The 22,542-nt window shown below is 25.7% G+C and overlaps 3 protein-coding genes across 6 annotated transcripts; 1 reads left to right on the top strand and 2 right to left on the bottom strand.

The window, feature by feature from the left end:
• Positions 1–1,549: 1,549 nt before the first annotated feature.
• On the bottom strand, positions 1,550–8,830 carry LOC126908670 (E3 ubiquitin-protein ligase KCMF1-like). 4 transcript variants are annotated; one of them, XM_050690949.1, is made up of 7 exons: positions 8,558–8,830; positions 5,947–6,254; positions 5,680–5,804; positions 5,412–5,507; positions 4,571–4,763; positions 3,500–3,711; positions 1,550–2,159 (listed from the first exon to the last, which is right to left on the bottom strand). In XM_050690949.1, exons 1-7 carry the CDS (start codon positions 8,571–8,573, stop codon positions 1,745–1,747), a joined length of 1,365 nt encoding a protein of 454 aa, XP_050546906.1. In that variant the 5' UTR covers positions 8,574–8,830; the 3' UTR covers positions 1,550–1,744. The 4 variants fall into 4 exon arrangements, with proteins under 4 accessions (XP_050546906.1, XP_050546905.1, XP_050546904.1 ...); XM_050690948.1 differs by having other exon boundaries at positions 5,397–5,507; positions 8,558–8,827; XM_050690947.1 differs by lacking the exon at positions 8,558–8,830 and adding an exon at positions 6,548–7,004.
• Positions 8,831–8,998: 168 nt separating this feature from the next.
• On the top strand, positions 8,999–11,859 carry LOC126908669 (protein AF-10-like). Its single transcript, XM_050690945.1, has 2 exons — positions 8,999–9,180; positions 9,717–11,859. Exon 2 carries the CDS (start codon positions 9,728–9,730, stop codon positions 11,609–11,611), a length of 1,884 nt encoding a protein of 627 aa, XP_050546902.1. The 5' UTR covers positions 8,999–9,180; positions 9,717–9,727; the 3' UTR covers positions 11,612–11,859.
• Positions 11,860–12,658: 799 nt separating this feature from the next.
• Positions 12,659–20,190, bottom strand: LOC126906750 (MATH and LRR domain-containing protein PFE0570w-like). Its single transcript, XM_050687571.1, has 3 exons — positions 19,975–20,190; positions 18,769–18,822; positions 12,659–18,530 (listed from the first exon to the last, which is right to left on the bottom strand). The coding sequence occupies exons 1-3, from the start codon at positions 19,988–19,990 to the stop codon at positions 13,081–13,083; spliced, it is 5,520 nt and encodes a 1,839-aa protein (XP_050543528.1). The 5' UTR covers positions 19,991–20,190; the 3' UTR covers positions 12,659–13,080.
• Positions 20,191–22,542: the final 2,352 nt, after the last annotated feature.

The following is a 22,542-nucleotide window of genomic DNA, read 5'->3' as shown; positions in this document are numbered from 1 at the left end:
AAAATTTATACCTTCTCAGCTTTGCATCAAAGCTAAAAAATGAAAGAATAAGTTTAAAAATAATTAGGTTCCATAGAAGGCTGTTGGGATATTTAAAAACCTTAATGGTAGGAATAAGATATCTAATAATAAACCACAATGACAAACATAGGCCACTTTATGATGAATCATAAACAGCAATAAAATGAAAGTAAAATCAATAAACAGAAGTCATAATCATAAAACCATCTGGTATTGTTAATTACTATACTGAAGACTCAGAATTATCTTCTGAAAGTAGAGATCTAATTAAAGGAAAACTACGAACAAAAATATAAAAACACTGAAACTCCATAAAGCTAAACATTTTAAAATTAGTTGATAACCGATTTTTATTACAAAATTCGCTATGGGTGCGCACAATGAACTTAAAGTCCGAGTGCATGGGAAGTGATTATGCCTACCCTTCTAATAACTTCATTTAAAAATATATATTTGAAACAACTATTTTTAACTTTTGAGACAAAAAACCACAATTACTTAAAATTTTGGATAAAAATATTGTACATTAGTATAAATGTTACAAATAATTATTTTTTTTATTAAACTTAAAGCTCAATTTCATATAATCACAGTAAAATGGAGATTCATAATAAGAATTTTTAACAAATTGGATATTCAAGATAAAAAACTAATTTCTAATGAATAAAAAATAAATAACTAAAAATTTTTTTATCATTAAGGTGGTGTAAAGAAATTGAATAGTAGAATAACAATGCTTATATTCGTGAATGAAACAAAAATTTATCTTGTTGAAGTGCATATTACTCGATACTGACAATGACACTCCAAGATGATTTTTATAATACAAAATTTTTGGTATACTTCATTTAATTATATTATAACATATACCCAAAAATTAACAAAACGAAACAAATTAATTTAAAAACCGTTTTAAAATTATAAAAATTTACATAAAATTTGGATTAACTTAAGAAATCAAAACTAATACTTTTTTGAATTGGTGTATTTTGGTAAATTTATGTTTAAAAATTATAAATATTTAATAAAATATCAGTTGAATTTATTTTATTCAACAGAGAAATATTTAATAATAAATTTACATAAATATTTGTATTTTTTAATTATATTATGTTATATTAAGGAATAGATATTTATTTTGTTTAAAATAAAAAAAAATCAAGTGAACAATTTTACAAATATCAAGTAAATTATAACCTGATTTATTGCAAATAACTATTTAAATAAAATGGGGAAAACATAATTAACAATTGCTTAATTTATTTACATTATAAAAGTAATTTCTAAATCATCAACTTTTCATTTTCTTTTTGTTCTCAAAAAAACATAATGATAAAATTCAATATCACAATTTATATAAGTATCGCATTTGTATGTTCAGACTTCAAACAGTTTATTTTAGTAATTAGTTAAATAACTTAAGCGATTAACTCAAGATAAAATTATATTAACACTAATTAATATATATTTAATCAGTACACAAAAATACTTTTCATGTTATAAATTTAAATAAATAATATACAGAACATAAATTTTGATGTTTTATTAATTTTGTTATTGATTTTATTTAATACAAATATTGTATATAAAACTAATCTCAATTCTAGAAAACAATCTAAATACATTAATTAAATTTCATAATTAGTGTTGTAACACCAGTACACGACTAGACAATTCATATTGAATTTGTTACGCAATAACCATAAATGTCCAATTTATTAATTCAGTGCGATGGTGGGTTATCAGTAACTTTGGGTTGTTTTCGTACATTTGTTGCTGGTTGTGGTATTTGCGATTGCATTACAGTTTGTCTATTGCGACTAGGAGGCGAAGAAAATCTATGAGGCATATCAGTAACATAATTAGTTGACTGTTGTTGTGAAAGAGGTGGTGTTGAAGATTTATTATTAGGTTGTCGTTCAATATCCTGTACATTTGGTCTAGTTATAGTTTGTGATACCTGAGGTTGGGCTGAGGTTGTAGAAGTTACATGATCTTTTTTGGTTTGAGTTGGCATTGAAATAGTTTCATTGGGAGTTAACATTGAAAGTAATAACTCTTGCATAAAAAAACTACGATCTGCACGGTCAACATCTAGCTTTTGTTGCTCCGATTCTGTGAGTGGTGCATCAATATACCTAATTTTTTTTTTTGATTAATTAATAATTGTAAATTAATGTAATTTTTTTGTTATTTTATTTTTTTATACTATAAATTTTATACAAAATAAAATTTTTTATTTTTCTTATTAGTAAAAAATAATGAAAAATTGCTTCAAACATATATTAAAAAAGCAATAATCATTAAAAAATATTCTATCAAAAATGATAATTGAAAAAGTTAAGTCTGAGACACTAGTATATATATATTTAACTATAAATAAATAAACAATACATATAGGTTTTCAAATAAAACACTTTAATAGAGTTCTAAATGTTTAAACTAATAAAAATGAAGCTAGTTAATATAAACTTTTTGCTAACAAAAAGTGATTTAATTAGGCTAGACTAAAATAAGTTTTTAGTTTAGTTTAAATTAGTCTCCCAGTTATAATCTTCTCTATAAATATCATTATAATCATCTTCTTTAGCTCTTATCCCAGTTAATTGAGATTGGCTCTACCTTACAATTTGACATTTTTACACACCATATACATAACACAATATTATTATAGCTAAGGATGCCAGCAAGAGTGCTAGGTGTGTGTCACTGTTAAAGCTCTTATTCAATCAGCTATCCAGAAGCCAACAGCAAATAGCATAGTTGAACAATATACTGAGTCATACACCAAGCCACATTTTCTCTCTCCATACATATTTTACTTCAGCCACCAATTACTCAAAGTTATTAAGACATATTTTTATATTTAACTTTAAAGGATTAAAGTATTGTCAAAATTAAAACAAATTTTTTGTATACTTATGGTGATGTGTTCAAACAGTTTATATACTTAAATTTTTTATTAGTTTTTCATAAAAAAGTAAGATGATTGTCTCTGGTATTGCTGATAAAAATTTTTATTGAAATTTTATCGTGAAATTTTTATAGTTCCATTTAATTTTTAAAAAGTTATTTCAATATAATAGAATAAAAACTGAAAATATCACAATCGATTGTTTTATAATAATTGTAGTTTTTGGGACAATTATAGTAATTGAAAATAATTTTTCCAAATGATAACCCTGTTAGCTTCAACTAGTTACAATTCATGATCTTTTGATGTATCTTTGAGCAATATTGGTCTAATACAGAGTAATCATACGAATACACACAAAAAATAAAAATAGTAAAACCATTCATTATACATGTTAACGAGTATGATTTAAGGTAAAACTTATACCATCTCAGTTATGTATTGAAACTATAATTAATCAAAGTGACTAAATAGATAAAAAAAAAATAAGATATTATCATTCTAATATTAAACATTTTAAGAATATTAATTGATAAAATTAACACATGCTTATATTAAACTTACTTGATTAAAAATTGTGATGCGTTATTGCGTGTAGTCTGGTTTTGGTTAGAATTGGATTCCACTACTTGAATATTTAATAAATTTGATGAAGTGCCAGTTGCCTGTATAGGTACTCCAGACCCAACAACATTGTTATTAGCCAAAGATGCAGCAGCAGTTGATGAACTATGACCTTGACGACGAGGTAAACGCTCTAATTGTTGTCTTGCAGCCTGAGTATCCCAATAATATTATAATTAATTATTTGAATAAGGTGTTCTATCTTAACTAATTAACAAAAAATTTAGTTAATTTTACTTACGACTTAACAATAATTATATATCTAAACTATTAACTAAGCATTTTGATCAAATAAATTAATATTTAAAGTAATTTACCATAGTAATCATTTATACTATCAATAAATTTTAATATTTTCATATTTATGATTTGTTAAAAGCCAACCCAACCAAGCAGTTAAAAAGTGTTTATAGATAGTTAAAAACAAAATAAACAGCGTGTGTTACGAGTATGCACAGATAAAATTAATTTTTTTGAGTCATTCAACTGTTAGAATATGAGGTTCATATTGGAATAAAATCAAAAATACACCTTTAAATTTTACTTTTAATTGAAATTAATTTTCTTATTCTATTGTCACAAAAGATATAACATGTTTATGATAACTGAAATAACTAATGTAAGTTTTTAATTGGACGTTATGAAAATAATCTATAAAAATTGCATTTATTGTTTTCTTAATTTTTTTTAATGCACAGTCAAAATTATTTGAAATTAAACTATTTAATGGATTTAAATAACATTACTTTAATTCTCGAAAATATAATGCTTAATTATAATATAAAATATAATTTATTAACGAATATAAACTAACGGTGATGTGCAGTAACCTTTTTTTGTACCCTTTAAAAATTTCATTTTAAAAATAAGATACTTAGTGATAAAGGTATATAAAATAACCTAATTTTATTACTTAATTTTCTCAGACAGTAAAAAAAAATAAATCTTTTATTAATATTGATAATCAAATTGTTTAAAAAGCTTATGAGCTTCTTAAATAAAATACTGTACCCTGACTTGTTGCCTTTCAAGCTGCAACTGCATCTGCAACTGTTGCAACTGTGATGACACATTATTAGCAGAATGACCCCCTTGAGAACTACTTGCTGATGATCCAGGTACACTACTAGATTGAGCTCTTCGAACACCACTTAATTGTGATAATAATTCAGCTATTGGATCTGAAGTATCTCTTGCTCCACCACTAGAAAAATGTAATTTTTATTTTAGTTCATAAATAAGATTATTATGTTTATATGTTTAATTTAAAATATGAGCCTAAACAAGTTCATGTGGGGATTAATATTCATCAATGCTATAAAATGCTATGCTATTAGGTTTTAAGTAATATATTAAGGTACAAGGCTTTTAAAAATATAAAAATTTTTATTCCTTTATAAATGTTTCACTGTTGAAAACCATAGTTGAAAAAATTAATAAAAATACAGTAGAACTCCAATTATCCGAACTCCGATCATCCGAATCGCCGATTATCCGAATCACTTTCAGAAAAAATCAGAAAAAAATTTGTCCTAAGTCCGCGGCGTCAGTGTAGGCACAACACGTGGTAAGAGTTCCCAATCCAGTTCCGGCGCATTGCAGTCACCTGTCATTGTTTATTTTGATTAGTCAGTGAATGGGTCCCGGTCCCCATTAATTCGGATAATTGGAGTTCTACTGTAAATACAAATGAAAAATTTAACTTCTATTTTAATTAATAACAATAAAAACTTTCAAGGCAACAAATGTAGAAACAATACTACATTACTTTTATCAACAAATTTTAAGCCAACAGACTACTATATGAATAAATATAATATAGTTAAATTGTCCGTACTTTGCAGCCCGGTACCTGAAATTGATAGCTCTACGAACTCTTGTACTCCCCATACCACGAGAAGATTGTGGTATACGCCTAGCTGAATGTCTAGCTACTGTTGGTTCATCTTAAAATTTTAAGTTAAGGTATATGGACTTGTGAAAAATATGTAATTATAATTATAATATAAAATAACAGTACATTATAACAAAAATAACAACTAGGTAAAAATATATCAAATATTTCTAATTTCTAAAAAAAAACTTAATAAGCAATACTATCTTGGTAAAAAAAGGATATTAAAAACGAAATTAAATCTCGTGGAACATTTGGACTAGCACGATGTTGCATCTGTAAATGAACAGAAAAATCATCTGTCAGCAAATTTGGATCACCTCCTGGATGAGCTGCACAAACTGGACAAACCTAAAATAGGATTATTAAAATTTGTTTAATCATCACTTTAATAAATCTTTAAAAATAGCAATTCAAAGTAAAGAATGTTACACATTATAGAATGTATTTTGTAATTATGCTATTACATAACACTCATTTAACTATTACTCACAACTTCTGCAGTTGAATCTGGATGTTCATTGGTAACATGTTCTGTAAGAACTGCTTCAGTAAGACCCATACGCCCACAAAAAGGACATGTAAAAGCTTGTGGTTGGTCAGATCCCAATGACTCACCACCATAATATAACTCAAAGTCTGCTCTTGTTAATATACATTGCATAGGGTGATCAACAGAATGACGAGGAGTAGATGCACCAGCTTCATAACAATTAGCACATAAGTCATAATCATAACATTTCAAACACTTAAAACGACGCCCTTTAAAATTTCCTCTCATGCAAGCATCACAACTGACTCCTACAAAAAAAAAAAAAAAAAAATGTTACAAGATAATTATTTAAATGTAGTTAATTCATTATTATGTCATGAAACATGTGTCAATAATTTTTTTACTTAATCTAAATAAATTAGCAAATAACTAACATGAAATAGGATTAAATGCTTACAAATAAAATAATTATCAAAACGAATTTTACAACTGAAAATAGTAATAAACTTTTTAGCTATGGTTAGCTTAATTTGAAAGTTTTTTATTTTTATTTATATAATAAAATATTTAAAATATTACATGTTTTTAATCATACTATTACCTTTTTCTTCTTTCTTGGTTCTGGCCTTCAAAACCATACCACTAAATACATACTTTGCCATCTATCTATCTTAATAACGTTATGTACATCCTTATTTTAAGAGGGTCCTAGAACTTAATCCCATCAGTAAAACACTTATTTTCTAATTGTAATCATGATAACACCTCAGTCATAACATCATTATCCTGTATACCATTTCTGTTACTATAGATAACACATAAATATTCAATCTTATTGTCGTTTACAGTTAATTCCACTTTTTCAGCAGCAGCCTTAATGAGTTTTTTTTATGAGACGATTTATTGTTTCTATATCTCCAAAGAGAGCAATATCACTCATATATGCTAGGAGTCATACTGTTATCTGCCCAAGCACAATTCTTTCTAAGCCATTTATTTCTCGTAATATTTTCTCCAACACCAAGTTAAACAACACTGGGGATAGTGCATCCACCTTGTTGGAGTCCTAAAGTTACTCTCATAGGTTGTGATGTTGTATTTTCTATCTTAACTTTTATATCCGTCTGATTAATGATGGCTACAATGACGTTTACAATTTTTCTTGTAAATCTAAATTCTTAAAGTTTCTTTATTAGGATTTCTTTATGAATAGAATCATATATTTTCTCAAAATCTACAAATAATATAGTTTTTCATAAACCATGGAGTTTAAAGACATTCTTAAACATTTGATTTGGAGTATTTGCAATATCTTGATTTTAATAATGGATGCTAAGGATTCGACAGGACAAGCATAAATGATCAATGGTTGTATTATTGATATATACAAAAATAAGTGATGATTTAATGTGGAGATTTGATTTGTGGTTAAAGAGTAGATACAGAATTCTGTTTCTGTAGTAAACTTGGGACAGTTTTTTTGTTTATTTAGATTTTCTAAGTTTTTCATCTAGATGGATAACGCTAAACACATACTGACAGTATGTTAATAATGGTAACATTGTTTCCGAAATACGTATCTGCGACTTTTCATTAATTTTTTTGTGGCTTTGAGTTTAATATTTTTAATATTTTTTAGTTTTTTAAATTAATAATATTTTTAATATAGTTTTAATTTTACTTAATCCAAATTGAGTTGTATTTCAAGGAATATCTTTTATTTTCATTTTTTTTTTTTTTTTTTATAATTTAAAAATGAAGGAGATTTCTTTAATAATGTATTTACAATTATTCAACTTAGTTAAAAAAAAGCAAATAAAAAATGTTCAGCTTCGCATCGAAGCTAATAAAAAAAATGAATTGTTTTGAGTAACATAATAATTTAATGACATACATAATAGGATCAAAGTAATTTTAAATATTACTGATTTTTTTTAATTCTTGTTAAAGAATAAAAGCATAATTAACAATTATTTTTTTAGGAGCAATATCGTCTAGATTTTCAACAAGAAATTAGAAACTAGAGTAACAAAATTAGAACTTAGAAAGTACTATGACTGGAGTTTTAATTAGTAATTCTAAGAGTAACGTTGCTATAACACAAAATACTATAAAATAAAAATAAAGAAATTCAAATTTGCTAGACATATTACCTTGGTGATAATAATTAAACAAATTGTTTATAGAAATAAAAAAAAACCAAATGTTTTAAGTACATATACTTTGTTTATAATATTTTTTATATTTCATTTGTATACAAAAACATTATTTCTTAAGGTTAAACTTAAATTAAATTATTTGATTGAAGACATATGAAAGAGTGAAGCATGGTTTTATATTTTTGATACAATTTGGCAAAACCAATTTTTTTTTTTTTTAACAAAATATAAGTAATATTTAACATAAAAATTATAATGACTCATAACTTTTAATTACTTTAATTTATACATAATGAGTGTTTCAATTAAAAGCTATCTAATAATATCAAACATGATAAACAAAAATTGTAATATTTCATACATTTCTAGTATAAAACCTTAATAAAAATAATAGAATTACTAATAAGTTAAGTCTTTAAAACAGCCCAGCAATTATAAATTTATTAAATTACCTTCATGACGTGACATTTCACGAGTTTTGTCTCAGTAATCAACGTCGTTTTGCGGAGTTTGATGTACATTAACAAAGATAAATATTTTTAAATTATTACGTTTTAAACACTTTAAACTAATTAAATAATATAATTACTATTATTATTCACAACTAAAATCCACTACTTAATTGAACGCTAGTGGGTTATAATAAATAATATCTATCAGTAACAAAAATTTATAATTATAAGTCGACTAATGATATAGTATTTTTTTCTTTATTCCCATTTTTGCAACTTCACAACAGCCGATTACGGGATGACCAACGATTGTGCATGGAAGAAACTAGAACTCTGTGATAAAACTCTGTCATTTCGTTATTTTGATAAAATTCAGGTTTACCAATTTATATTTTTAAGTATTTTGTTGCTTTACGTTTTGGTAATGATTGTTTTAGTTAATATTATCTTCTTTTCATGTCCGACTTTTTAAGTCGAACGTTAAAGTAAATATTTATATTAATTTTTCAAATGAATATAGTAATCAGTATTTAATGTGATCTCTTAGTTAAATTTTAATTAAATATTTCCTCAACTTAAAATAAAAGACCTCATAAAAAAGTGTTTCTGCATACTATTATTTGGTAAGGAATTACTATTTTAATTAGATGATTACACAAACTTTTTGTTGAAATTTAGCATCTTTGAATATTTTATAATCCTAAAGTTAATATTTTTGTTGATTATTTTGCTGTTGTATATAAAATATATAAATGTCCACAAAAATCTGAGTTAAGTATCTTTGTAATTAGTTAATTAATTATTATAACATAATAACAAAACTCTTTGTTTTTTTAAATTATTGGTTTTATGTAGAACTATGCTATTATTTATTATTTTTTTATTTTCAATTAAAATAATTAAAACATTAACTGTTAATAAATGTACACAACCTTATGCTTTAATCACCACTTCTAAATTTATTAATGTTGATATCTTAAAAAGTATAATTTTAAAGCTAATTTTTGATAAAGATTAAAGGTTATGTAAAATATTAATATAATAACTTTTAATTTGTTTTTAAACAATTGTATTAGGTATGTACTTTAAGAGTTATCTTGTTTAATAAATATAAATTATCAAAATGATACAATTTATATAAAATTTATTTATTTTTTAGCTTAAAATAAAATGAAAGAAATGTTAGGTAATTGCAGTGTTTGTAGTGAAGATAAAGCATTTGATGGTAATCCTTTAGTTTATTGTGATGGTCCAAATTGTAATGTAGCTGTTCATAAAGCATGTTATGGTATTCGAGTAGTTCCAAAAGGATCTTGGTATTGCAGTAAATGTGTTGTTTTAAAAAAAAATCCAAGTGCCAAAGTCATATGTGAACTGTGCCCATCTAAAGATGGAGCTCTCAAACCAACTGAAAGTGGCTATTGGGCTCATGTTGTATGTGCTTTATTTATTCCAGAAGTCACATTTGCAGACGTTGACACAATGGAACCAATTAAATTAAATGAAATTCCTCTTGATAGGTACAAAAAAATTTGCTATATTTGTGAAGAAAAAAATAGAGAGTCAAAAGTGTCAGGATATGGTGCTTGCATGACTTGTAAAAAAAGTGGTTGTAAGTTGGGATTCCATGTTACTTGTGCTCAGATCGTAGGACTTTTATGTGAAGAAGCTGGCAATCATGGTCGCAATGTTCAATATGTTGGATATTGTAGACATCATTATTCTAAATTAAAGAAAAGCAGTAATGTAAAAATAAAACACATAGCTCCTTACCGCCCCCAAAATTCATCAGAGTTATCTTTAGAAGAGTTTTCTCAAGAAAAGCTGTCTTCCAACATTGATAGTGAAGGACACAAATCAAAAAAGAAGTATGGAAATTTTGATGAAACAAAAGAAAAAGTTTTGGGTAATTTTAGTGTTTCTAACCAACATCAAATAATGAACAATCGATCAAATCGCCCTAAAACTGAAAATATATCTGTTGGAAGAGTTAAGCAATATCCTAACGAAACAAATCTGGATAAAACAATCAAATCAGAAAATATTGACGTATTAATGGATATTGATTCAAATAATGATTCCCAACAATCAGATACTTTAAAAATTATTGAAGAACCAAATTTATCAATAATTGATACTAATTTGACTAAACAACCAAATTTGCCTCCCATTAATTTAACCAACTCATGGATCAAAGAACCAAATTTTACTAATTCATCTTCTAACACATCAAAAATAGCTCATGATCAAAAAACTTTTGAACCTATTGCTGATGCACCTCATATGCTAGGAAATGCTTTAAATCCTAATTCTTCTATGGCCCAACAAATGACTGATACTTTGAATGAAGAAATTGAAACACACAAACAATTCAATGAAACTAATGAATCATCACAAAGACAAAATTTTGTAGGTCCCCAATTACACCGCAATATTCAAAAATCTTCAGAAAATTCTCAATCAGGTTCAGAATGGTTTACTAACGGAATTGGTAACAGTGCTCAAAGCTTAGAAGATTTACTTGAGCGTCAGTGGGAGCAAGGGGGTTCATTGCTAATGGAACAGGCTCAACATTTTGATGTAGCATCATTACTCTCATGCTTATATCAACTAAAAAATGAAAATATAGGATTAGAAAAAGAACTTGCAAATTTTACAAGACGTCGTGATCACTTATTAGCTGTCAATGCTCGCCTTGCTATTCCTTTGGTTCCTCAAAATAGAACAAATCAAGTTTCTTCAACTCCCAACCATGTTGATACAACAATATCACCCAGATCAAATTTTTTATCATCTATGGACAGTCAAGTAATTCAACAGCATAGATATCAAAATTATGCTTCACAATCATCTAGATATCAGCATCATTTTTCTTCAAATGTATCAGTACCATCACAAGTAATTGTTCGAGGAGGTAATGACTCATGGGAACAACACAATAGAAATCAAACTTCTATGACAAGTCCTATGTATCAGACAGCTATATCAGATATACAAAGTATACCACCTTCAAGACATCAAATCAATATGGAAACTTTGCCTAAACATAGCTGAGATAATGTCGAATGTCTTTGTACATATTGTATATCGACAATAACTGATTATATGCTTCATCATTTTATTTAGTATAATTGTATGTTAATATTAATAAATAGTTCAATAAGGCTATTTCTCAAATAACTGTGTTCATAAAATTATTTAAAATTTACAATTAATAATGACATTTACATTTTCACCAAAAATATGACTTTTTTTTTATAAGTTTGTATGTAGTTCTTGTTATTAAAAACTTGAATAATTCACTTGTTGTTGTTTTTAACATTAGAATAAGTTCTTACGCTTTTTTTATTATATAATAATATATAATTAGTTATATAATAGCTAATTACTATAAGAATATATTTTGAATATTATATTTTTAAGAGAACAGTTTTTAAGTTTTTTAAAATAACCTCCACAATAGTGGATTTACTTTTAAAACATTTGGGATGCAAATAGTAAGCATAATTAAATTGTAAAATTATATTTTTGTAAAAAAATTACACATTTATCTGTTATAAAATAATTTTTAGGTCCATTCCTTATATATTATAGAGGTACTAACTTCTTTTAATGGCAACATACATTTTTAAATAACTTAAAAAATAGAAATTGACTTGTCGATAACAACTTTCTGATTAATACTTAGAGAGTTATTAATATCTTAAACTATAGACTAGAGGTGAAGTATAAATATTGCTATTTTTATCATTAGTCATTTCATAACTACTCTCCTCCTCACATTTAGGTACAAAATTGTGAATATCTTACAGAGCAATGATCCAACATGATGGTTATTAGGTAAACTAGTGTAATCCTTATAATTTTAAAGGCAGACTTATATGACATTAAAAGCCTTTATTAGTTAAAGCAGTATACTGTTAAAATTGAAAACGTATATATATTTTAGAGAAACTGCCCCGCAAAGTTTTATAATTATACTTAAACTCTTAGTGAGAATCGTTTTTGTATTTTATTTTAAAGGATAGAAAGATTTCTTTATTTTATTATAAATGTAATTATCAAATAGATTTTGCATTTGCATAACAAATTTAGATCACATCTATTCACAATATTAATTTATTATATATATATATTAATTAGTACACTTGTGTATGTATTCATTGTATATTCCTAAAAAAATATTTATTGTATTAATTAAGTTTCATGATAATTTCATTTAAGTACCTTAGGGTAATTAAAATAAAAATAAATTCATTACTTCACAGATATAATTTATAAAAAAAAACATTAAATTACTCATACATTATCATATCTAAAAATTATATAAGTTCTACTGTTCATCCTTAATATAAAAAAATTCTGAAGGCTTAACATTTCTTTTACCCAATAAAATTTAAAATTAAATAACTATATAATAATAGACATTAAAAAATGAAAGTTAACATAATAATTTAATGTCCAAGAATAACATTCATATAGTAGTAGATTCCTAAGTTAAACGGTAAAATATTTAAGTATAATTATAACATAGTATTATTAAGATATTTTAAAATTGTACTTAGAAATTCTTCATCTTCCATGATAGGAATGAATGATTTAAATGAATCAAATTTAACTTTTGAAATATTAATATCCCAATTGGGAATTAATTTATCATAACATGGCCTTGGTATGAAATCAGTTAAAAATTGTAAATAATCTGATGTGTTCATGATTATTTTGTATTTTGCCATGTGGTATTTCAACAAATCTGAATACATTTGCATATCAACCTCTTCATTTCTTACCTCTTTCATAATAGAAGCTAAATATAATACAAATTTTTCTGCATATTTTACAGAATAAATATTGTATTTATATTCTAACTTACTCACTAAAAAATTATATAAGCGCTTGGTAACCCATGGCTCTTTATTGTATAAGGTTTTAAAATTTTCTGTTATATTTTCTTCAATACCTGATTGCTCCAATATACTTTCATCCGAAACTGTAACAGATGAACATATGAATTCAGATGGACAATCCATTGCTAATGCTCTGGTTAAGATTGATGGGCTATGACTGCTAATTTGTTTTTTCAGTGATCTCGTAAATACTCCAGCTGTGCGATCTTCCAATTCAAAAATTCCAGGATGCAATTTAGTACTTTTTCTTGCAGAAATTATTCCAATAACATTATCTATATGCTGTGTGATGATACTTCTGTTGTTGATAATTGAATTTTTATCATATGGATTAGATGTTTTATTAGTTGTATTTTCAGATATTGTTAACCAATTACTAGAGGAGTTATCAAAAGTTTCATTAATTTGTGATCTAATAGTAACATTTTTATTTGAAGTTGATAAATCACTAAGTCCTTTGCTGTTTTGTTTTTCTGACATTAATTTTAAATTTTCGAAAGATATTTTTAACTTATTGGCAGCACTAGTATTTCTAGTAGACCTACGTACTGAGCTATTTCTAAAAACTTTTTTTCTTGATTTTGAAGTATTAATACCATTAGATGATATATTATTTGAAATAGTTGACCTATCAACATCTAATGTTTTAGCTGATAATGCAGATGAAATATTTGATTTTTTAGGAGTTATTTGATTATTTGATACGGTAAGAGGTATATTATTATCAATATCCATATATTCATCACATTCAATTAAGTTATTTTTTAATTGATCAACAGAAGGTTCTGTCAAGTTTAAATCATTTTTTATTTTTGAAATTTTTTTCTTTAATGAATTTTCACTTAAATTTGTTGAATTTATTACTTTAGAACAATTGTTATATTTTAACATATTATGAATACCTTTAGAAGAAGAGCTTTCACTATTTAAGAAATCTTTGGTGAATTCAGTCGGTTGTGTCTGACCTTTTGAATATTCTGTAGTACCAGCAAAACTTTTGTTGATCTTTAACATATCATGATCTGATCTACTATATGATTTAATAGCTTTTCTTTTGTTCAATAATGATAATTCTGAAAAACTTTTTGAGGTCTTAGTTTTAAAAATTTTATTTGATAAATCATCATTTAAAATTTCAGATGTTACATCTGAGAGATGTGAACTGCAATTCTTATTGGAATAATTTTTAGAACTATCAGAAGAAAATGATGAAGTATTATTTAAACTTAGAATTTCAGATTCGGATTCATAACTAATCACAGTATTATGAGAAACATGTGATTTATTCATACTTTTTCTTCCTGATAATTTTTTTGATGAAGATCTTGTCATTCTATTACAGTGAAATTCTTTGACAGTTGTCAGTTTATTGTCATTATCGGTTGCACGTACACTTTCATTTCTATATAATAAACTATTATTAGAGCATAATGAAGTATTATTCAATTTAAGAGAATTTAATGATTTTTCATTGTTTTCAGTATTATTTAATTGAGATTCATTATTTAAATTCTCAATTTTATTTTTAGAGGCTGATCTTGTTTTTCGAACATTTAATGATATGTGATCCAGGGGTGAATCAATACTTTCTTTTTTTTCTTTACTCATAATTATTCTGCTGTTAACATCAGTAGAAGAGGATTCTGTTAAAAAATCATGTAAACTTGCTGAGACATTTAGACATGCTACTTTTACATTGCTTTGTGTTTCACTTACAATATTATCTTTATGAATAGAAACATGTTTAGAAACTGATCTACTATTCTCATTGTTTAAAGTCATGTCATAATTTAGTATTCCAGTTGTTACATCTGTTAAAACTGATTCTTCTATTTCTGTATAAATATTTTTTGACTTGTTTGACTGATCAGAAAAAGAATTATTTTTATCATAAGAATTAGTCATGAGCGTGTTATTGATTTTACTAGATAATTGAGATACATTTAGTATTTCATCAGTATTTTTTGAGGATCTAGTCATTCTTATATTATGTGATATATCATTTTTTGTAGAATTAAAAGTGGTACTTGTTTGAACACAACTGCTATTTTCATAAGAATCATTCTTGGAACTACAAATTGAAAATGATGAAATATTATTCAAACTAAGCACATCATATTCAGATTCAAAATTAGTTTTATTTGACATGCTTGATTTATTAGTATTCTTTGTGTCTGAAAATCTTTTTGACATAGATCTTGTTCTTCGGCTAGTATCTTGTAATTCATTAGTATGATCCTTTTCAGTGATATTTTGTGAAATTTCACTATTAGACAGCATGCAAGTTAAGTTATTAGTATGGTTCAATAATTCATTTACCTTATTAGAAGTAGATGTATTAACTTTTTCAGATATCAAAGACTGGTTGGGTTGAGCTGGACTGGATTTAATACTTTCATTACTTAATAAATTATGCTCAGTTTGTGATACAAATTTGGAATCATTTAAATCTTGACTATTTCTAATTACATTTTCAAACATACGTGCATTATCTGAAACATTTTTTCGGTTAAATTTAATTTCTTTTGACAAATTTTGACTTGCACAACTATCTAAAGTATCATTAATACAGTCACTAAATAGTTGTGATTGCGTAACTATACATTGTTTGCCTACAAATTTATGAACAATTGATTGAGACAAATCAGATATTGATACATTTTGCAATGTTTCTTCAGCTTTTTCATTACTCTTAAAAGATGTATCTTTATTAAATATTTTTTCTTCGTTATCATAAGTATGAGAGATATGATCAACACTTCTGCTACTAAATGAATTTTCACATTTTGATCCATTTAAATCTTGACTGTTACCGATTACATTATCAAACATAGATGCATTATCTGGAATATTTTTTCGGTTAAATTTAATTTCTTTTGATAAATTTTGACTTGCACAACTATCTAAAGTATCATTAATACAATCACTAAATAGTTGTGATTGCGTAACTATACATTGTTTGCCTACAAATTTATGAACAATTGATTGAGACAAATCAGATATTGATACATTTTGCAATGTTTCTTCAGCTTTTTCATTACTCTTAAAAGATGCATCTTTATTAAATATTTTTTCTTCATTATCATAAGTATGAGAGATATGATCAACACTTCTGCTACTACATGAATTTTCACATTTTGATCCATTTAAATCTTGACTGTTACTAATTACATCATTAAACATATTTGAATTACTACTCAATACATCTTTATGATTAAATTTTAAATGAATAGGTGAAGTACAAGGTGAATCACATTGTACGGTCTTATCAATTAAATCATTGAAAACTCCAGATTGTGTCCCAATGCTGTGATTTACAGTGAAATGTTTCACTGTTGTTTGAGATAAACCATATATTGAGTTTTGACTTTCAGGAGCAGTTTTTTCTATAATATTTTCTGAAGACTTATTTGTGTCTATTAAATAATCTTCTAGAATTAGATTAGATGAAAAATTAACAACATGATTATTACTAGACTTTTCATGAATCTTTGAAGTTTGAATAGATGATGCAAAGTTAAATTTTTTACGTGTTTTTGTTTGCGATTTATTCAGTGCAGTAAAGTTTTCAGATTTATTTATGTTTTCATTAGGAAATGATCCGGAATGAGAGTGATTATTTTTGTTACTGCTTAGATTTAATTCGAATAACGATTCATTAGAACTACAACAATTTTTACTATCTATTACATGATTATTATGCATATTAGTTACACTGGTTGTCTGTGTAAAAGATGAATTTTTTAACTCGATACATTTATTATTTTCAATAGATTTAGATAATTTATTATTGATAGATGATTTTTCTTTGTCGTCAATCTTTTTGAAAGTTATACTATTTCCAAAATTGCTTCCTTGAGTTTTATTAATTATACCATCAAAAACTTCTGAATCATGGAAATTTTTATTTAGTTTAAATTTACCGTTTTTTTTTAATGTTACATCATCCTTGAATGAAGTAATGGTTTTGTTATTATCAACAGTATAAGTATCTGAATGAACATTATTTTTCTTTAATAAGGAAGAACCAAAATCATAAGTTTCAGATTGGTTAGATTTTTCTAAGGTATATGTTTCATTGTTTTTTTGGCCCTGCGACTTAAGCAAATCAATGCATTCTTTTGTTGTTTGTGATAAATTAATACGAGTTGAGTTACAATTGACATTAACATCATATGTATGATTTAAACTAGGAATGTCAAGAGAGCTGCACATTGAGATTTGATCAACATTTGAAACTGATAGGTTATTCAGAGTTGAATCTCCTACATATGGGTCAACCCACGATGATGATTTATTATTTGAATGATTAGTTTCATTCAAACTATTACTTAAAATTAAATCTGTTGCTCTAGTTAAGCTACAGTAATCTCGTTGGCTCCTATTTGAATTATTTATCTCATTATTTGTATTACTAATAGGTAAAGAGACATCAACTGGTTTTTTAAATTTTGAATTATCTTTCATACTACTTTTATTAATAGAAATGCTTCTGTTACTAATAACAGAATTATCAACAGAAGTCAAACTATAATTTGACACATCAGAAGTTTTGTTTTTATTTCTTTTTGAAAAACGTAATTGTGGAGAATCAATACTAAGTTCTACACTACTACATTTAGTATTATCAAGTTTACTAACATTATTGAAATCAACATCAGAGGGAGGTAAAATACGTTTTCGTTTTTGAAAACAGTTCAAGTTACAATTGCTACTAATTTCCATTTTACTATCATCGTCATCAGCAAATATGTTTTCAAACATAAAACTATAATTATATGATGATGTTTTTTGCCTTTTTTGAAATGCTGTAGTTTTGCCCGATGTTGAACATGTAATGTCATCTGGTTGAAAATTTGATTCATTCATATTAGTAGTATCACTATCTAATACCATAAACTTTTCTTTACTAACTAGAGTTTCAGATGGATTTGCACAACAATTTTTAAAAACATTGTCACTCAAAGAAGAGTTATTTGGCTTTGATGTTAATGAATCTAATGAAGATAATACTGACCATTCAACATTGAAAGTTCTATCACCAGTTTCTTGTAAACACTTTTGATCTAAAAATTAATACTATTAATCAATCAATGTAAAAGTTAAGGCATAATTTAGATAATAAAACTTATATTAAAAAAAATTATATAAAATAACAAAAATACTTATATAACCACATAGAAATTATCTAGTAATCATGCTATTATTTTAAAATAAAAAAATAATAATCCATTCATATCATATTATGTATGAGATAAAATATTTTTAACACATTATTTACAGTAAAACATAAAAATTACTTACCAATTAGGCCTGAGGAGCTGTCCATATCACAAATAATTACCCGATTATTTTGAGCTGGATTTATAAGAAAACATATAAAAAAAATTCAGATAAATTACTTTTTTTTTTTACAGTAAATAATAATTAAAAGAGGACACCACCACATTAGAAAACTACTAGATTAGACTATAATATGGTCAATCTAAATTTTAAATATTATGTTTATATTAAAAACAGTTATCTATTTTTTTATTCAATTTATAATAATATTTATTATTTAATGATAACTAGTGAAAGGATTTATATGAATTTATACATTTTGTTAAATTATTCTAAACATATCACCAGCCAATATAAAATGTATTAATAGGTTTAAAAACTTAGTAATGTGATCTAAATGAGGGACTTATTCTCTTTAAAATAAAAATATTTCTACGCTAGTGTATATTCCAATAACAAATTTGCACAAACTTAGGTTCTTTTAAAACAATTTGAATAAAATTTATAAATGCATATAAATTCAAATTCTAATGATAATAAAACTTTATTTTTTAAAAAGTATGAATAATGAGCTATTTTAGTAACAAGCTTTATATTTGTCACCAAGTATGAATTTTTAAAACATTGATTTAATCCCTAATTTTTAATATGTAAAATAAGATGACTTAATCAAAATCGAAGTCTATAAAACTGTTAACTTTAGAGATTAATAGAGTGATAATAGAACAATTTTTTTTATTTATTGTAATGTTTAATCAAATATTGAGTAGAAAATTTTTTTATTGGTTAACTTTTTTCTTTAAGTAATTTTAGAAAATTATGGGAAAATTTTCTTTTCTGGTTGCTTACAGCTCCCCTTAAAGAAAAATTGAATACAACATTGATTAATGTTCATTAAACTCAATACAACATTGCTTTTTATACTAAAATTTATTTAATTTCGTGTGGTTTTCTCTTAATTTTTAAAATGCTTTTAATAAAATAAGATATATACATTGACTTAACAAATCTTTGTTATACTGGACAAAGAAGGAAGCTATAGAAAAAAAAATTAAAAAATCTACTTAATAAAATAAAATAATTGTTTTAATACCTATTAGTCTATTTAAATATTTAACTTTACAATTAAATTAATCATTAATTATAAAAAAAAATCATAACGCAAAGTCAATAAAATGGACTTTGCATTATAAATTGTTTTATATTTTTATTACATATAGTACTTACGATCACAATTAGACATATTCCATAGGACTTTTTTACTTTTTTAATCGATTAATAACATTGAGTATTGACATGATATAATAAATAACACACAATATTTAGTTCATTTTCCCTCCACAAATTTACTACCACATTTAGTGATTAACCTTCTAAACAACGGAATTTTTGAATCAACGTTGCTGCTTATCAGTGTTACCATTAGTGAGATTATAATTTTACTAAACTATGGTTGTTGAAAAATATATGACTCATTTCATATCGTTGCAAGAATAATACACCAGTAATTAGTGATGACATCTTGTTATCAATTTTAATAACTGTTACAAACAATAATAGTTACTTTCCAAATAACAGTTACTGTTATTTTGTAAGAAACTATTAATAACAGTGACTAACATTAATTTTTTATCAGCAATTTAAATGTAAACATAAAATTACTCTTAATAATTGTCTTAGTGGGCAATAACTAATATGACTCTTCGTTATTTCACAAATAAAAGAAGGAAAAAATTTACATGATAACTAATTTGTTTATAAATTATCTAAAAATATATCCCTTACAATCTACATTTTATTAGTCGTTCGAAATATCCATTATTTCTATAAAAATTAAAAAATCATATTTGAATCCTATTTAATTCACAACAAATAGATCTTTGGCCTTCTAAGGATAATTAGCACTTTTAGTGGTTTATTCTGTCTTATTTTAATACAAAACGCAAAAAAAACCTTACGAGGACACCATGAGATTGCGCTTATAGATGTTTTACAACCAAACTCTTCAATCACATCTTGTCAAACATTCTAGATGGCATGCGTGCATATTTACGGGCGTCTAATATGGAGCGCCATATCATTCTACCACAGACTATATCTCATATAGTCTGTGATTCTACTACTGGTTGTTATGTTGTGCGTGACATTATTTTCATTAATAAAGGCGATAAAGCGCACATAATATTAAACAAAATGAATATGTAATTAAAATAAAATATCATTAGATAATATTATGATATTCTTTCGAATGTTACCGCTTATTAAACGTTGATGTTTTATGTTTTATGAAATTCTAAAATAATAATACCTAGTAATATGTAGTAGTTGGTACTTAGTTAAGTTTAAACATTGGACATGATTGAAATTGTTTGGGAATTAATTATTTAAATTTTAGCCGATTGTAAATCAATTCATTTCAAGAATAGTGAAAAAAAGTTTTTTTTATATCTTTTTATGCACTATCACCTTTAGAGTAATCTGTTAGTTTTTAGTGAGACCTGTTTTGCCTTGCAAATAGTTTGTATGGAAGCGAAAAAATACCAAACAAATTTTTAATAATTTTTTTTTTTTGTGTGTGTGAATTTGATATACTTTTTTGGCTCTTTTATATCCGATCTGAGCAACCTTTTAGGGAAATGAGGATCTTCAATCTCCGGAAGTAAACACTCCACATAAAACCTACTAAAGAATTAGTGACTGTGAAACGCGTATTTCACAAAATACACAAATCGTAGTGAAGTTAAAATATCAAAGTATACTGATTATAATATAATAGTTAAAAATTATAACTTTCAACGTTGATGCACAATGAAGCAAGAAATGAAGGAGTTCACTAAATAAATTCATACTTGGTCAGTATAAAATGTATGATTGACATTACCAATAAATATAGTTTAAAGAATTAAAAAAAACACGCTTTTAAAGCACATCAAAATAAACTTAAACCAATAATGAACAAAAAGTACTAGTATTATTGTGATAAAAGCGTCGGGCGCTCAATATACGAAAAATATGACACAATGCACCCACGCTTTCATCACAATAATACTAGTATTTTTTTCATAATTATTTTATAAATTATTTTTAACTTTTTAGTTCGATGTGCTTTAAAAGCGTGTTTTTTTAGTTTTTTAAACTATATTTATTTTTTACTTTTTAGTTTCATGTTATGATAGTAGTTACTATCAATATCATGGTTGTTACGGGTAACGGGAAATCAGGGTTCGATTCCGGGGAGGGAGTCTGAGAAACGGCTACCACATCCAAGGAAAGCAGCAGGCGCGTAAATTACTCACTCCCGGAACGTGGAGGTAGTGACGAAAAATGACGATACGGAAATCATCCCTCGTAATCGGAATGAATACTTTATATCTCTTAATTAGAATAAATCGTGTTAATATATTAATTTTAATAGTAATTAGAATATATATATTTATACAAATAATGCGACTTAACTACGTAAAAGTATCATGCACTAAGTATAGCTGTGTTTTATGGCCGGGCGGGTCGGACTAACGTTATACCCGAGGTATAAACGGCGGTAGGAATATATATATATATACGTAAGGCGCATTAGACGCGGGCGTTATTGGTCAGTCAAAATAAAAATTTGTTTACATATATATAATATTGATGACAAGCACGCGTGTACGGGTACGATAACTAAAAATAAATTTTTATAGGAATAGTGTACCGTCGTATTGTGAGCGAGGCGTGGGGAGGGGTGAATGCGTATAACAGTCTAGTCTAGACAACGGAATATGCGATAACGCGTGGCGTTTGGAGAGTTACAAA

The sequence above is a fragment of the Daktulosphaira vitifoliae genome, unplaced genomic scaffold (assembly GCF_025091365.1).
Source record: "Daktulosphaira vitifoliae isolate Bord-2020 unplaced genomic scaffold, ASM2509136v1 Scaffold_5, whole genome shotgun sequence".
Classification (NCBI taxonomy): domain Eukaryota; kingdom Metazoa; phylum Arthropoda; class Insecta; order Hemiptera; family Phylloxeridae; genus Daktulosphaira; species Daktulosphaira vitifoliae.
Note: the sequence above shows the minus strand (reverse complement) of the source record. Positions and strands in the feature narration are given on the sequence as shown.